This window comes from Natator depressus, chromosome 12, assembly GCF_965152275.1.
Source record: "Natator depressus isolate rNatDep1 chromosome 12, rNatDep2.hap1, whole genome shotgun sequence".
NCBI lineage: Eukaryota > Metazoa > Chordata > Testudines > Cheloniidae > Natator > Natator depressus.
Genome location: NC_134245.1, coordinates 31,680,014 through 31,698,434, shown reverse-complemented (window position 1 = coordinate 31,698,434; position 18,421 = coordinate 31,680,014). Strand labels below are relative to the sequence as shown.

Below are 18,421 nucleotides of genomic sequence, written 5' to 3'. Positions count from 1 at the left end.
GTGTATCTTGCCTAGAGCTATGTTTGCCCTTGTTCAGGTGCCTGCTCCAGCCCCACTTCCCCTTCGCCTCCTGCCCCTCTGCTAATCCTGGGTGACCCCTAGGCTCTGGCATTTGGCTCCAGCCTCTCTGGTACTGATCCTTGGCCCTGCCTCTAGCTTATGCCTCTGGTTAACCCTCCAGCTCTGGGATTCAGCTCCTGTCTCTCTGATACTAACCTTTGGCTCATTCCTGGACTCTGCCACCCTGGATCCAGGCTCTAACTGGTAGGCTGAACTCTTTAACCACTAGGCAAGACTGCCCACAGCCTGGTCTCTAACACTTCCATTGCATGCTCTACTCTGCTTAGAACTGACCATGACTGGAATGGCTTTAGTGAGACTTTATAAGAGATGTTATTCATTTACTGTTAGAGGTTTCAAATGATATTTACCCACTGGACATTCATGAAAGAAAAGGTGGATGTCATTCTTCCAGGATGTAGGAGGGACTTAAGTTCATATTTTGACCTCCCTTTTGTGCCTCATTAAATTTCCACAAAAATGGAAACATTCAGGAAGAACCTTGCAGCAGCATTACACAGCTCACCTACTGACCTGACAGGAACTAATTATTCTGCTCTACAAATTGTCCCACCTAGTTTTGGATGCAGTGAAGGCCTGAGGGGAGACTGTGCAAAGGAAGCAGACATTCCAAAGGAAGCTGGGCCTGATTCAGCTCAGGCTTCTGCTAGCAAATAGCCAGCTACAGACCCTGGAGGCATAAAGTCCCCCCATGATGGGGAAGGGAAGGTTGGAGAAGAAGGAAACATCTGTAACTTCCCTCCATTGGGCAGGAGGGCACAGGCACTTAGTAAGGAGATGTGGGCAGAGCTCCTACCTAGCTCCGCCCGAGTCTCCACCAGCAAGAGCTTCGTTCAGAAACTATAAAGCTGCTCCCGTAACTGGAGCCCTGATGCAAGGAGGCAATGACAACACTGCCTGCTCTCCCTGAAGGTAAACCTCCTCCCCAGCTGAGGCACAAGGGCACTTCCTGGAACAGGGAGCTGAAATTTATGCCAATATTAGTGAATCTGACCCGGTGCATATCAGATATGCACAAAATGACCTCCAGCTCAGGAAATCCTAACACAGCTTGTACTTGCTCAGCCATGGGGAGCCTGGTGTGGTAGAGCTATTGTCTTGGGACTAGTATAGGAAACTCAGTTTGACTGTACATTATATATTTTATCAGTAATTTGTATTACAGTAGTGTCTACTACTCTAGACATAACCAGGATCCCACTAAGCTAGGCCCTGTACAAGCACACAATGATTGGGTGTAAGGTACAGGATGTGCATATAAAGGAGATGAGAACTCTGCTAATTGGGATTCTATGGCCATGTTTAAGGTCATGATTCTGAGAAGTGCTGAGGGCACACACTCCTGCTGATTTAGCTGAGTTGTGGGGTTCAGTATCCCTCAGTATACAGCCCTCCTCTCACCATGGGAGCAGGGAAATCTGACCCTAAACCTTTGTGAGAACCTCATCCTGCTGTTCCTCATACACATGTCCTTTAACCCACGTATTTCAATGTTTTACGTATGGGCAATAGACAAAGGAGTTCAGCTGGTAATTCTTTGTTTATAACCGTGTGTGTGTGGCGGGGGTGCATGCAAAAATGGCAGGGAGTCTCTGAGCCTGGGCCAGATGTTTGGGCTGGAGCCTGGGCCTTGAGACCCGGTGAATGGGGACTGTCTCAGATCCTGGGCTCCAGCCCAAGCCTGAATGTCTACACTGCTACTTCTAGCCCAATAGCATGAACTTGAGTCAGCTGACCAGGGCCCTGAAACTTGCTGCTATGGATCTTTGGTAGTGTAAACGTACCCTCCGTTAAGCAGGTTCCTTTGAGCTTTTGAAAGGCTTCTGCTGGGTCCATGAGTAAGGTGGAAAGTTGCACGGTTGAGAATCCTGTAAACCTTACAATTATTTGATCCCTCCTATATTACCCTGGACTGATGATAAAGGAGACTGCTCCCAGCCTGGAACCTTGGAGTATCTGGCTCTTGCTTTGCTTCTACCTGATGCCTTGCAGCTGAACTGGAGCAGGCAATCCAGCAATGTGCTAAGCGAGCCTCCTCTTTACCAGTCCCCTCTTCCTCCCCCCCCCCAAATTCACTGGGACCACCCATGAGACAAAGGGCTGAAGGGCCAAATCATAGATCCATAGGTCAGAAGGGACCATTATGATCATCTAGTCTGACCTCCTGCACAATGCAGGCCACAGAATCTCACCCACCCACTCCTGCAATAAACTTCTCACCTATGTCTGAGCTTACTGAAGTCCTCAAATCATGGTTTAAAGACTTCAAATCCTGGAGTGCTTACTCTATTTTCACTCAGTCCCAACTCAGGCAAACCTCTTGTGTATCAGCAACAGCTCAGTTCCCGTCACCAAAGTTTTAGTCCAGGTGATGGTGTTAGGGGCAGCTTGGTTTTCAGATTTTAGGTTGGGCTTGCAGGATTATTGCTCAGGAAATGAAATCTTTTTAGACTCGGACCACTTTTGATCTGGAACACCACCTTAATTAGACAGGTTTCAGAGTAACAGCCGTGTTAGTCTGTATTCGTAAAAAGAAAAAAGAAAAGGAGTACTTGTGGCACCTTAGAGACTAACCAGTTTATTTAGACAGTCACTTTGACGGGGATTTTGTGCTCAGAACAAACACTGGGAGAAAACACTCTTGCTAAGTTATCTCTTCTTATGTGAACCACAACGCTTCCTCAAATGCTTGGAATCACCTTCTGTTCTTAGAAGCAAAGAAAACAAGACAGTAGAAACACAGTTGTTCCCTCTTCAGTTCTTCCTGTCCTAACTGCCCCTTGCTCTACAGGAAATTGATATCGGGTCTATATATGGTACCTGATCCTCGTAAGTGATCCCTTGTTAAATGTTCCAAAGGGAAGGGAAGAAAATTAGCTGAGGTCTCCAATTTTTTCCCCACCTATAAATATAGGCAATCTTCAATCAGCTAAACCCTGCAGCAGTGCTTCGTAATAAGAACTGTCATAATGGAGCCTCATATGCCCATTTTGCACAAATTTACTATTGCTGTCTGAAAGAATTGTTTTATTCCCAAACCCTAGTAAGGATCGTTCTCCCAGGATTTCTGGAGAAATCCTGACACTGATTTTCATCCTCAGCTTCCAGGAGTGTCCGTGTGTTTCTGGGCTGCTGCTTAAATAGGGTTTTAACCTATTGATTACTTGGCGGATTGTTTTGGTTTTTTTGTTCATTTGTTTTTTAAACAAACTTAGGCTTTGTCTTCAGAAGTGGCAGTAGGGCACCTGGAGTTTGCCAGACGTGTAAATAATCCTATGAATGTCCATATATCCTGAGCGAGTGGTTCCTTGGGCAAAGATGATGGCTTTTTGCTTTTCATAAGCTATGTTAGTATCAAGAGAATAAACATGAAATTGGTTTCATTTCAGACATTTGTAACAAACCAGGCACATCGATTAGAGAAGGGTTAAACAAACACAATAGGATAAAAGCTTTAATTCTTACCTAAAGGTGGTTCTGCAAAATGATTAAAGTGCCTATGTACTCTGTGACCTCTTGAAGTGCTATTACTGCTCCAAGAATGGAAGCAAATGCCTTCTGAATGTAGTTCAGAGCCACAGTGCAGGCGCTTAGCTTTACAGTTTGCTAGCTCCATGTCATCTTTGATAGGCTGGAAAATTGCAGAGTGGCAGCACAGTGATTCCCAGCCATGAAGCAGACACTCAATGCATCTCATCCCTTGCAATTAGGAGAGAAAAGCAGAAATGCATAAAATTTCGAACAGCATTTTAGTTTGCAGACCTCCTCCTCTCTTTTCTAGCCAAAGTGGAAGTGCCACCCTTTAATGCTCATGTCTCATGCATGCAGAGACTGACTAGGCCTGGACAGAAATAAAATACCACAGAGCCATACCAAAAATAAAACACACTTGCAGAATTTGGTTTCTTGCATTTAATCATACACCAACCTTCTTATGTTAGAAAGCTTAAACATAATCAAAACCTACCTACAAATTACCAAGACAAATACTGTTGTTCCAATCTATTCTCTTCTAACATCAGAGAACAAACCCCTAGTGCAAAAATACAGTCGTGTGATAAAATGACTAATACATGACTAAAGCCATTTTCTATTGTGCAGGAGTACCTTGGGATCATTTGTTTTTCATGGCAGAACCCTCAGATGGTAAATTCCTATGTTGGTTGGTATTTTATTAATGACCAGGATTGTTAGTCACCTCCAGGGAACTGAAACAGGATGCCACTCTGGTTGCCACTATTAATTCCAACTGCAGGTGTGAAAATTAATTTCATGGGTTTTTCTATCATTTCCTTTTTGTTAAGGATTAAAGTTATTGCACAGCCGTGGGTTCCAGATGGAAGCGAATCTGAACTGAATCTTGTCTAGAACTCCCATGACAGCAAGCTAATTCATAAGAGGGAGGGCAGGGAAAAACTGATCTTGGGTTTCCTTTTCATTGTTGCTAAAGACATGAAATAATGACACCAAAGGAAATCAGATCACCTAACATATATTCACATGCTTCTTTGCATCAAGACCTTAAAAAGCAATACAGCACATTACAGGTTATTTTAATCTCTATGGAATAATAGCTCCCCCCCGCCTCCAAAATCAGGTTAAAATATCAAACCAAATGAAATGTAACTGAATTATTAGAAGTACAGTTTCCATATGTTGTGAAAACAGTACAGCTGCCAGATTCTCGGACCGACGCTGTTGTGTCTTCACAGTCAAGAAGACCATTCCAACAAGGGCACTTTACATACTGAAATCAGGCTTCACATCATTAACCCTCAACTCCATTCAGTTCAGTAGGCAGAGTTGTTGGTCCTAAAACTGCCCAGTATCAGTTACACCTCCTAATGCCCAAAACATGCTCAGAAGATACATGCCACACCCATAGGGATAATTAAAGATTGGAGGTAATGTAAAATCCGTATGTATTTTTTGTACATGCTGGTCAATCTAAACTCTGATATAAAACCTTGTTCGTATGTGCCCCACCTTCCATCTGAGGGGGTGGGGTGTCTCATAAGATTTTAAGCTAATGTTAAACCTCCCAGCACTGTGGCAATGTAGGTAAGTATTATACCCATTTTATAGATGGATAAGCAGAAGTTGTGAATGTCTTACCCTAAGTCAATGGCAAGGGATAGAACCCAAGGAACTTGACTTCTAATCTTCAGCTTTCATCACTAGACCAGGTCTGTCACTATTTTAGTACCATTCACTCTTGTGCAGTGTGCCATAAAGCACTTTAGACCTGCTCTCTGCTCCCCTGCACCTTGTGCAGTCATTGATACACAAGGGCAATAAGAGTGCAGAGTGGGTGTAAAATTTACACATGCCCTCACACTTTTGCCCTGGTATAAACAGCTGGACAGGCAATGGCAAACCAGCCACTTTGTATTGTAATGAGCCTTCATGACACATAAGTGGAGCTATGCATTTTGTAAGTTATTTGAAATTTACTATGAAATTTATATTATTTACTATGAGCAATTATTGTACTTTATTATTTATGCTGAATAAGCCAAACAAAGGCTGCTCAGCAGGTCCCACACAAGACAGTGTATCACAAATAATTAATCAGGCTGTTCCATTTCTAATTTCAAGACATTAAAACAGAGATTTGTTTAAAATTCACTCAAGTTCAGATCTTTTAATAAAAGAGAACAGGTAATCCCTTAACAGCTAAGAAACTCCACCACCCCAATTATGCTTCCTCCCTATTAGTGACACCTGAATTCCTGAAAGAAATGTCCAATAAAACTCACTCTTTTCATGTCAGTATTGCAACCTTTTGTCAATGCTACCTAATGTGGGTTGAAACATCTTAATACAGTACAAAGGAGGTAGCAAAGGACTGACTTCTTGACTATATATATAAATACAGTGACACATTTATTAGATTGTTGAGACATTTCAAATATCCTTTGCCAGACACAAGTCCTTCATTTCCCAACTTTGAACTGATATTATCTTTCTCTCTGTAGAATTTTGAAATGAACTTTGTGCATGAGTTTTCACTGGATTTTGTATTTATCACTTTCCGTTGATTTCAGTGTAAATACCATATAGCTTCACTTAATGGTTCAAGTTATAAATGATAAATTCCTCTACACAGCTGGCTAAAAATCTTTGTTTCAAGTATTTATTTCTTTTAGATGGATATTTCCATCATAAATATCTTTATTGATTTTTAAACTGAGACAAAAGTGTACATAAAATGAGCAAGCTATGAACAATCAACATAAAACATTGTACAGACAGCTACCCCTTGCAATCTCATGTAGTTTCAGCTGCATGTTTGTGTTTTCCTTCCCTTTAGATAAGAGAAATTATTCCCATATCCCATGAAACTCTTTAGTTTTGTCAGTAATCTAGGAATATTTCTAATACAGAACCAGGAACATTGTAAGCATGCTGAAAAAGTACTGATTGGTACGAGAGATTGTTTTAAATCACATACACAATTCTGGCTCCCAATACATGGCACATACTTACATGGTCAGGTACAGCATTGGTGCTCCAGCTCTTTGCCTAGAGAGTGTTATGTACGCTGGGAGAATAAACTAGAAGCATCTGTTAATACCTCATAATTTCTAGTGCTCAAGGAATAAGACTATCTAGGATGGGAGATAAGGGGGGGAAAGGAATAGCACTACACAAAATAAATGAAAATGTATTTTTAGCCTGACTTTACAAGCTATTTTTTATTTCGCAATGAAAATTTTAAAGAAAAATAAACAGAGCTTGTGAATGAAGGGCCTACACAGATTGGCCAAATAAGAAACTTTATGGGAAAAGAAAACAAATCTTATTTGTTTTATCCAGCTTTAAATGATCTTCCAAGGTGCAAGAATGGTGTAGTCAGCAGCATGAATACAACACTGGAATGAGAGGAGAGGCAGGATTCATTAATGCAGAATTCCACACAAAATTTACTAGGAACTGATGGGAGAAAGAATGCAGGATGTTCAGCAGCAAGTGAAGTCCAAGTTGATGCTCAGCGTGAGTTTAAAAGGAAGATTTTTCTCAACCTTAAAAGACCAGTTTCAGAGATACGAGGGGCAGAAAACTGTAGTCACAGAAATGGATTGTACAGTGCTTGAGAAAGAGAGGCAAAAGTAGAACACTTTGCTGTACCACATTTACAAACAGACTCATTTGAATGCTCCCAGGCGGCCATGCTTGTGTGTCCAAACAAAACATACATGCACATTAGTACACAATATCAAGCAGGGTGATAAAAACCTGAATATGGGAGTGATCCTGCTGTAATTAAGATCAATGGGAGTTTTGCCTTAAACTTCAGTGGGAACAGACCTTTTTTCCTTAAAGTGGGTCTGCTGATTCAGTTCGTTTTCTGAAACACCAACCCTTTGACATAAATAAACTGCATATGTCAAGGGCCCAATCCTGCTTCCACTGAAATCAATGGAGGCTTTGCCATTGATTTCAATGGGATCAAAAGCCCAATCCTGCAATCAATAAGTGTGTTTTGCCTGAGTAAGGTTGAATAAAGACCGCAGAACTAAACCTAAATTATACTGATTTATCTGGATTATACAAGACCATTTAAAGAAAAATGCAGAAAAGAAGCAGAGAAGATAAAAATGTGAATTTAGAATGGTTCCCATTCAACTGTTTGTTTCAGTTGGAGCTGGACTTGGTCCACTGGAGCTCTGACGAGTAAAGATTGCAGGATCAAAACACAATCATGGCATACATCTTGATTATACAGATCCATATAAAGATTAGTGGGGAGGAAAAAGGCAAAAAAAAAAAGAGACTATGAACTCTTGTCTGGTGACTTCTTTTCAGCGGCTGCTTCGAAAGAAGACCTTCAGTTACTAACTCCTTATTAAAGATAAAAAAATTGTTGACTGTACAAATTGTCATACCCAAGCATTAATTGATTCTACTCCTTTGCTGTCTTCTCCCCACACACCTCACCCATTTCCCCAGCCCAGGATTATATATTTCTTTAGCAGCACCAGCAAATCAGAATTTATTGTACATATGTTTGTGTTCCACTTAATAAAAAATATACCTATATTTTCAGATAAACTTTGTTAGTAATTCATGAGGTAAGTGACTATTTATGCTAATAAGGGAGAAATATATTCTCAAGCATAATGCATTACATAAATTTGAATGCAAAATGTTCAATTATGAAGTAAATACAGGTAATGCAAATAGTAAATTACATCTAATAAAATATATAGAAAGAATGTATCTTCAAAGAGAAGCTTTTGCTTGCATCTGTGAGTTCTTTAAAGAGAAAAGAATTAATAAATACTGAATTACTATGTTGATTATTTAGCTCATAATTCACCTATCTGTAATGACTCCTAGTAATCAGACTGTTTCATGTCCTCGAATATAAGGCAGGACTGTTTCCTCAGCAATTTTATCCCTATCAGATTATCTTGTCTGATTCTATTAATTCTCTCCCATAAATCTGCTAACAGTGATTTGTGATTTACTTACCCTGTTAACTGATCTGAAGACTGTTAAAAGGATTTATCTAGCAGTGCACCTAAGAGCAGTTTATGGCTTATCATTCTGTTACTCTGAGGAAGTCTTTCTGAAATCAATTTGGTTGGTTTCATAGTTAAATTCAGTGGACACTGTTTAGTTCTGCACCATAAAATAAGATATTAGATAAACAAAAGGTGCAGTGACTGTACTTAATGTGTTGTCCTTGATATGTGTTTGTTTACGTTTATAACAAATTACCCTTAAAGTCAATATAATTCATAATCTGCATGTTACCTTTTTTTATAAACCTTCTATACATATTATATATATATACATACACACACATTTTTTTACTTAACTAGGAAAGCTCTTAATACACAGTTGAAGTTCCTGTACCAATGTAACCCAATTAATGTGTATTTTGATGTTTAATGTTTCACATTCGACTCTATGGTTTGTCCCCGCCCCAAAAAAACTTACAGAAAATATACATCCATTTGGGAAAGCTTATGAACCTGGTCAATAACTAGTGAAAATAGGGCTCTAAATTACATTAGCAGAGGTTCCTAAAAGCAATAGATATCAAGAGACTATTAAAAGAACCATATAGTTCTTACTCTGCCTGGATTACGACTGGATTGTAACAAACAGTGCTAGGAAAAGGGGACAGTCTGAGAGATTTTGGCCTGCAATAATTGTGGGAAACGGAAGGCTGAATAGCTCTAATTGAAATGAAAGTGTGTGATTGTTATGAAAGAAACACTGTTAATAGAGGACTGTAAATGTTTAGACACCCATTGTGAATAGCCAAATAATAAAGAAAAATACTATAAAAATGAGAATTATAGGGTGTTGGGAGGGGGGTGTCGCTTTTGAAGGTTATCAAAAATTACTAATCTTTTTTCTCTCGTGTGCTGAACAATAGACATTTTGGCGTGGCAGTCGTATGTAATAGTTAAACAAGGACAATATTGTACAACCAATAATTTTACTTGATGTTCTAGCAGGTCAGGGCTCCAGATTAATTTACAGCACTTGCTTACATTGGTACCAATTCAGAAACAGCCCCTATTAGCAAATACCATTTCATACTCTGTCTATAGTTTAGAGTGTACTCAGTAAAATTCCTAGTTTGCAAATGTAGCACATTAAATCCTCATGTCCAAACTATTTCATAGGTCTGACAATGTATTTGCTCAGGCATCTATAAAATGGGCCAGTGAAATACTACAATTGTAAATTCTGAAAAGCAGTAACATTTTTCATTTAAAAATATTAACACATATTTTGTCTAATAGGTGAGAACGTGGAGTGATATACTGTACCACAATCATCTTGCTCAAGAAGAAAACCAAACACAGGGAACTGGATTATCCTTTGCAGATTTATGCTAGGAGCCAGTGACTTTTGTTGAGTACAACAATGTCAAAAGCAGGAAAGCAAGCCTGAGTAGTTAAGTTGTATTAACTTTGCCACAAATAACAATTGATAAGCTGTGCCGAACAGATGTCCATAGTTATTGTTCTGCTGTCAAAATAGTTACAGAAAATGTTTCTAGACTGAGTTATCTTTACAGATCTATGGTATGCTAAACTGCTTTTAAGTGTCAGTGGCAATGTACACTATATGACTTTCAGATGCTAATGCTGGAGCTGATAATCATAATGGCATAATCATGAGATGTTATCTGCTGTAAGCCTACTACCCATGTTCTGCTTCCCAGGCGGAGAGTCTTTGGCTTTTGAAAATGATGATTTCCACAACTGGTGAAAAAAAATATGGAGTAATATTCTTAGAATTGTTATAAATAGCAAAGTATGAGAGGCAGGAGAGTGGGAAGGCCAAGGGAAGAAGAGAGGTTCTGAAGTGCAATGTTCAATAAGCTGGTTTAATGTATGACTAAGTGTCAGAAGTCAGGTCTCTGACTTACTTCTCAGATAAACAACTTTATAGCACTGCACTTAATCTTACTTACCACAGACAACTCATTTATTACTGAATTACAAGTAACTTTAATTCTATTGTTGAAAATCAAGGCTGGCAATTTTAAAGATTTTTTTTTTTTTGGTCTTACTTCACAATACCACAAAAGGGCCCTGTGCAGAAACATTACCAGCATAGCCCCTTGTCTCGTTCCCCCTTGGTTAAACTGAGAAGTACAGTGAAAGCCAGCTCTTTAGATGGGGTGACTTGATTGTCTTTATTGCAGTAGCCTAGTGAACAGCCTGACGGGCAGGCACGAGAATTCCACCGCTGTAAGAGTTAATGGCAGAGTTAATGAGCTACATAAACTTTTCTGCACTTACACGACAAGAAAGCTGGTTGATCAACAAAACTGGCCATGGATCAAGATTAAACCGACCTTTGCCGAAAGGTGGCGCTGTCGAGGTTTAAACCAAGCACGTCCACCGCGGTTTTCACTCTTTCTTCCCATTTTGCTTTCAGTTTTTACGACAAAAAAATAAAATAAAATAAATATAATTAGCTCTAAATGTATTAAATGAATTAAACAGATCAACCGTCTGAAGGGGCGCCGCCGGGGTTCTGCATACAATCGCTGCGTTTATAGATAGAGACAGATCTTTCCCAGCGTCTCCAATCCAAATCTCTTCTCCCAAACTTGCCTCTCGTTAGACCGTGAGCAGACACGGGAGTTTAGTTGGATTTGTTTGCACAAGGTCAAACAGCAATCGGTCCGGGGGCCGTTGTTAGCACTAAAGTGGGAACGGGGGAGCCCCTGGGTGGGTGTCAAGCCGCTTTGCTGAACGTGTAACCCCATGATGGTGTAGGATCGGGGGGGAAGGAGGAAAGGGCTGAATGTCACGATCAAGTACAAAGTTATTCGCTTTCACGTGAGCGTGCAAGTGGCCCGCACCCCGGCGAGGCGGAGATCAGATTATACTTTGCGCGTGCACGAGAGAGGAGGCAAAGGCCACCCCGTGGCCGAAGTCTGCAGGAGGGACCTCGGCTTTGCTGAGCTCCTCCACGGAGTTAACTCTTCCCAGCCTTTGTGCCGCCGCGGCGGCTTTAGCAGCCCTGCTGGGGAGGGGGCAACGAGAGTTTCATTTGCTTCCTTCAGCACCATGCACTGAAAGAAGGTTTCTCTGGGGGGGGGCCCAGTGTCAGTCTCTTTAGTCCAATATCTCCAAAGGTGTCTGGCCCCCGAAGAGAGCACGTCCTTAACTTTACACTGACCTTCTCTCCCCATTTCCAAACTCTCCTCCCCACCCATCCCCACCTTTTAGCGACAGTCCCTGTGCTTCTCTATCGACTCTGCCCCACGGCAAGAGAGAGGCCTCCTACCCCTTCAGCCCGAGGATGGTTTAGGTAGGATCAGTTTTATTTTTTTTTTTTTAAAAAAACGTGCACTCTAAGAAACAAGTTACCTACCAAAGCTGTCACATATAAATGCTTAAGCATGGCATGCAGAGAAAGAGAAAACAGCAAGGGTTTTAAGCAGGCTACGTTTATGCTTACCTATTAAAAACAAGGCAAAAAAAGGAAAAGGAAAAAAAAGCACTGAATTCCCAAATATTTTCTCTCTTAACTCAGGTAATAAACATTAAGCCCATGTGAAACCGAGTACAAGGATATGGCCAAGAAAGAGTTAAAAGTTTAGCCCCAGCTGACAGTCAGCTGATTGGCCCCTGATTGACAGCTTCGAAAAGTTTCCTTGTTTCTATACTATTATGCTAATGAGGGCTGAGATTGAAGCAGCCCATTGGTCCGGACTTGGAGTCAATTTCCCATTTGAAAGCTGACGTCAGGACTGCTATAAAACTCAGCAATGCTTTTAAACTCTACTGCTGGATGAGACCTTTAAAATGTTTTTCATCTTCTTGCTGTAGCTTTGGGGTTCCGTTTTTTCTTTCTTTCTTTTTTTTTTTTTGTAAAGAAAAATATTTTGGTTATCGCGCTGACTTAATTTTTCTTTTTTTTAAATTTATCCTTCAGTCTTTTTCCTCTCCTCCCCTTCCCCGATGAACCTCTTCTCGGTTTGCACTTTGCATGAAAAAGACCAGAGGAAAGACATCATGAAGTGTTAAAAAATAATCATAAAGCCACCTTTGCAGCAACAACAACTAACAACTCCAGCTGCAGTTTGCAAAGCTGCAAAAAAAGAGAGAGAGAAAGAACCTTTACGCAAAAGGCGAATAGAAAGAGCAACCCGCTCTGATGCATCATCAATACTATAGGCTCTGCAAAGGATAATAAAAAGAGAGAGAGAGACAAACAGTCGGTGCAAATTGGAGCGAAGGTTGCAAGGGGCTGGTGGAGAGAGAGAGAGAAGGAAAATATATATTGCAAATAATCAAGCTGGCTCACCCGGTTGCAACTCAGAGCAGTCCCCTCGCTCCTGGTGCGCACCCTTTCTGGAGGACTGTCAGCAGCAAAAGGATGGCATCAGAACTGGCAATGAGCAACTCCGACCTGCCCACCAGTCCCCTGGCCATGGAATATGTTAATGACTTCGATCTGATGAAGTTTGAAGTGAAAAAGGAGCCGGTGGAGACCGATCGCATTATCAGCCAGTGCGGCCGCTTGATCGCTGGGGGATCGCTCTCTTCCACCCCGATGAGCACGCCCTGCAGCTCGGTGCCCCCTTCCCCGAGCTTCTCGGCGCCCAGCCCGGGCTCTGGCACGGACCAGAAGACCCACCTGGAAGATTATTACTGGATGACCGGCTACCCGCAGCAGCTCAACCCAGAGGCGTTGGGATTCAGCCCCGAAGACGCGGTGGAAGCGCTGATCAACAGCAGCCACCACCAGCTCCAGAGCAGCTTCGATGGCTATGCTAGAGGGCAGCAGCTGGCCGCCGCGGCGGCCGGCACGGGGGGCTCCATGCCCGGGGAAGAGATGGGCTCCGCCGCCGCCGTGGTCTCCGCGGTGATCGCTGCCGCCGCGGCTCAGAACGGGGCGCCCCACTACCACCACCACCACCACCCGGCGGGGCACCACCATCACCAGCAGCCGGGCAGCGTGCAGTCCAGCAGCAGCAGCAGCAGCAGCGGCAGCGGCGGGGGAGGCGGCGGCGGTGGAGGGGGTCTGCACCACCAGCACCACAGCAGCGGCCTGCATTTCGACGACCGCTTCTCGGATGAGCAGCTGGTGACCATGTCGGTGCGGGAGCTGAACAGGCAGCTCCGGGGGGTGAGCAAGGAAGAGGTGATCCGGCTGAAACAGAAGAGGAGGACCCTCAAAAACAGAGGCTATGCCCAGTCCTGTCGCTTCAAGAGGGTCCAGCAAAGGCACGTCCTGGAGTCAGAGAAGAACCAGCTGCTGCAGCAAGTAGAGCACCTAAAGCAAGAGATCTCCAGGCTGGTCCGGGAGAGGGACGCCTACAAGGAAAAATATGAGAAGCTGGTCAGCAATGGCTTCAGAGAAAACGGATCCAGCAGCGACAACCCTTCCTCTCCAGAGTTTTTCATGTGAGTTCCAACAGCCTTGCCACCTTAAATAAAGTTCTCCATGTGAGTTGTTGTTGGGGGCTTGCTAGATCAACAACCAAGCTTGCCACCTTATATTTTTTTTTTAAAACTCGAAACGATTAAAAACAAAAAAACAACAACAAAAAAGTTGTTTTTTTTATGGTGGGGCTGGCTCATTGTTGGCCAACCTAGAGTTCTACATGAGTTTCTTTTCTGTTTTATTTTTGTGGGGGCTTGCAATGTTTTTTTTTTTAAACATTATAAGATCCAACTTGCCACCAACTCAGTTCTTCATATGAAGTTTGTTCTTCTTTGAAACCTGCCATCCACATTATATTTTTTTAAGTTCATGAGTTTTTTTTTCTTTTGACCTTGCTGTGTCCAAAAAAGTCAAAGGTTTTTTTTTTTTTTGCCATCCTGAATTCTTCATATGAGATTTGAGCTTTGCAAAAAAAAAAAACAAAAAACAAACAAAAAAAACCCAAAACAAAAAAAAATACAAAAACAATGTGAATTTTTTAGACTCCAGCTTGCTGAGTTCCATCAGTTTTTAGCGTTGTGCTAAACTAGAGATGTACCTAGATCAACCTGCCAAAATCAAGCCTGCATCAGCCTTCAGTGTGTTCATGTGAGTTTTGGCCTTAATCTGCCAAACATGAGACTTTTAGTCTGCCATTAGATCCCATATTCATCTCATGCATTATGCTTGCTATTTTGTCTTAGCAACAATGGACTATGAAAAAGAGACATTTATTAATAAAACACCCTGCATGCTGGACATGTAGGGTATAATTATTTTTTTTCTTTTGCTTGGAAATGGACTTTTGGAGACTATTATGGCATGGCATTCATCCTTTTGTTTTATTGCCTCATCACTTTTTTGAGTTGAAAGCAAAAAAGTGCAACCTTTGATCTTCCTCCTCCTCTTCCTCCCCATTAAAGTTTGTGTCTGCTCTAAAACTGCTTTGAGTTACTCAAAACTTCAGACTTCCTTTTAAATGCACTGAAGCATTCCCTGTTTTAAAAAATGCCAGAATGGATTCTGATAACCTAATGTGGCAAAAAAAAAAAAAAAAAAGAGAGAGAGAACTTTGGAAAGATGATGTGTTTTTTTTTTAAAAATCGCTTCCCAGTTTGGGGACTTTAAAACCATGCTGTTGCCTAAAGCAGTCTAAAATTTATTTTTATGTGATCTGCCCCAAGTTTATTTCCTTTTTTCTTTTGCATCTGGTCATTGTCAAATGTGAATGCTCTGGGTTCCTAGTATATAATTTAATTCTAGTTTTTATGATCTGTAAGCCCAGTTAAAATGTATGCTACAGATAAAGGAATGTTATAGATAAATTTGAAAGAGTTAGGTCTGTTTAGATGTAGATTTAAAAACAAGAAGATTGATGCACTAAATTGTTTACTGTTGTGATGTAAAGGGGGGTAGAATTTGCAATGGGACTGTTTTTTAAGAGTAGCTTATGCAGCATGTGCTTGCAACTTAAATATAAGTTGGGTATATGTAGTCCTTGCTATACCACTAACTGTATTTGAAAACCAAAGTATTAAAAGGGGGAGGCACCCCTGTTTATATCTATAGGGGTATTTTACATTCAAAATGTATTTTTTTTTCAAAATTGAAGTATTTGGGACTGAATTGCACTAAGATATAACCTGCAAGCATATATAAAAAAGACAAACCTGTTTAGAACGCTAATACAATTTATGCAGTTATAAAGATGGCATTACTGCACAGTTTTAAGATGATGCAGATTTTTTTACAGTTGTATTGTGGTGCAGAACTGGATTTTCTGTAACTTCAAAAATTCCACAGTTTTAAAGGCAATAACCAGTAAATTTTATTTTCAGGGACTGATATCCTGTCTTTTAAAAAAAAAATGGAAAGTAAATCTTACCACAATAAATATAAAAAAATCTTGTCAGATACTTTTCCTTTTACATATTTTGCTGTGCAAAATTGTTTTATATCTTGAGTTACTAACCATGTGTGATGTTCTTATGTGCTTTTCTTTCATTTTCAACTTTATGGTTATATCAAAAGAGAGAATAATCTACAATAATAAACTGCATTTTTTTGATTCTGTACTCAGTTTTTTAGTGTGTAGTTTAAAAAGTTAAACAACTATGAAAGCAGTATCTAAGCCTAATACATTGTAAGGAAGTGATGCTGATACAAGAGTTGAACCCACTGATATAAAGGAGAGGAGAAGTTAGCAGCCAGTTATATGTAAAGTGGAAAATTGTCACCCACGAGAAATTAGTTATCTGTCAGGCAGGTGAAAAACGTGATCTTTCAGGTTTTGTAATGACTTAGAGGGCCTTAGTTCCTATGAGTCATATCGTGCCATCAATTTCAAGCCATTGATCTCAAAGGGAAGTTCTGCTGAAAAACCTGATGACACAATATGGTCCTATATTTTGATTGTTTTATGATGGAGTAAAGTGAAAGGGAAGACTTAACATCCTCTTATCATCTGATCCAAGCAGAACAGTTTGTATGTAGTAAGAGATGACACTGCATCAGGTTTTTCTTGTCACATATTCATCTAATGTTAGAGATAAAGAGTTTTTGACATTTGGCATACCCCATTCTAACCTCCCTCCCCTCCCTTTTCCACATCATGGTTTTCTTGTCAGCCACAGGCCTTAAAAGGTTAACAGTGAATTTTGGAGGGAAAAAATCAAAAATCAAAGGACTTTCAAGTTATTTGTCCTAAACAAACACTCAAAAAGGTTAATTTGCTAAAAAATGTTAAGGTCCAAAGGTGTGCTCTTTACTATAATTCTGCATGCCAAAGGACATTTTCAGCTTTGAACATCTCCTAAAACTATTGACCCAGTTATTTTACAGTTACTTTCCCTAGCAGCTCCCCAGAATAAGTAGAGAGGTTTTCATAGTGTTTTCTCCAGTATTTGAATAGGATTAACTTTGTAGTTCATTTGAAAAACTTAGGCCTCTCGAAGCATGTTACAGCTTCAAGAATTTAGCTTTATCTCAGGCTCATAAAACCAACACTATTTATAAATTTCTTCTAAATTATAAAGCAACCCCCAATATATGGAGAGAGTGGAATTAAAACATCACAGCAAACTGCACCAGAATTCTGTTCTGGGAGGGTTAAGACAGCTGTTTCTCAGAGAAACTGCTCAGAGTTGGGTCCTGCACTCTACCCAGGCAGAGTTCTCACTGATTTCAGGTCAGGATTGCAGGATCGGACCCTAAATCATGCTCTGCTCTGGAAGGCCGAGTTTCCCTTAAAACACAACAGGTTGTGTCAAACAGTCACATCAAGGGGGGAATTCAAGCATTGATTTCTGAGTGAATCAGCTCCCATTAAAGTCAATGGCAAATAAATAAATCTCTGACTTCAGTGGTAGCAGAATGGGTCCCTTCAATGGGAGACTTTTATGGAGCTTTGGAACTGGTCCCTGGTGTTAACCAATTCTGTTCTATATTCACCCTTCCTCCTGAACATGAAGTCAATGGAGTGCCCTTTAGCATTTGACCTTCTGTTACACCACAATTTGAGTAATGGTTCAAGCTCCATATTCTGGTTAATTGGAGTTTCATATTCTAGTTAATATGTAATCTGAGGGTAAACTGGCTGCTATTGGCTGATCAGAAAATTATCTGCTCTCATAAAGATAGCAACTTTTTCTCCTGCTTTAAATGTTTAAACCTCTATTAGTGCCCACATTTTTCATGGCGGTCACTTAGGGACTGAATTATTCCAAAGAATTCACAAGTATTGATATTTTCAGTAAACTGATAAGCACTTTACATTTAAAATTACCTTCTAAACTAATACACTGCAGCTAGTTTCTCAGGCACAGATGCAGAGCCCCCCTTATGTGCAATCAATTTGTGGCACAACATTAACCCTCTTAATACAACAGATCTCATAGTTTAGTAACGTGAAAAGGTGTAAGCAGTTACTAGGTTTACAATAGTATTTTGAGGCCAAGAAGAGGTGATAGAGCAAATGAAACATTGCTCTGTCTGGGTTTTGCTTGGTTGGTTTTAGTATACCCACAGTATAGGTAAAGGTTTTATGAACTGAGCTAAGAAAAGTCTTCCAAGAAATAGATTGTCAGGGGGAAAAATACTCTGTACACACTCCAACGAGAAAAGGCTTGTCTTTTTCCTTGCCCATGAACCTAACATATCAGTCTTTACTTCAGACTTAAAATGCATTGTCTTCCTTAGGCTGTATCTGAATCTCTGTCTGAAATACTGTTAGATTGCAACTAAAGAAAAAAAAAACACACTACAGGGCAGTTTTAATAACCACTAAAGCAAACCATGTATTGGGGTTCTGTATGAATTTAAGGGGAGATCACACCTTTCCAGCAGAACTGCTTGCTGAGAACGAATTGGAACAGATCTGCTCTGAATAACCTATATTCATTAATCACCCCTTGCTTGGAGCATT

General features: G+C 40.6%; 1 protein-coding gene across 1 annotated transcript in view; it reads left to right on the top strand.

The window, feature by feature from the left end:
• The first annotated feature begins 12,417 nt into the window (after positions 1–12,417).
• MAF (MAF bZIP transcription factor) overlaps positions 12,418–18,421 on the top strand; it is a 237,248-nt gene continuing 231,244 nt past the window's right edge. Inside the window, exon 1 of the mRNA XM_074968813.1 lies at positions 12,418–13,979. Coding sequence (XP_074824914.1) covers positions 12,949–13,979 — 1,031 coding nt within the window. The 5' untranslated portion in view covers positions 12,418–12,948. The remainder of the gene's footprint in view (positions 13,980–18,421) is intronic.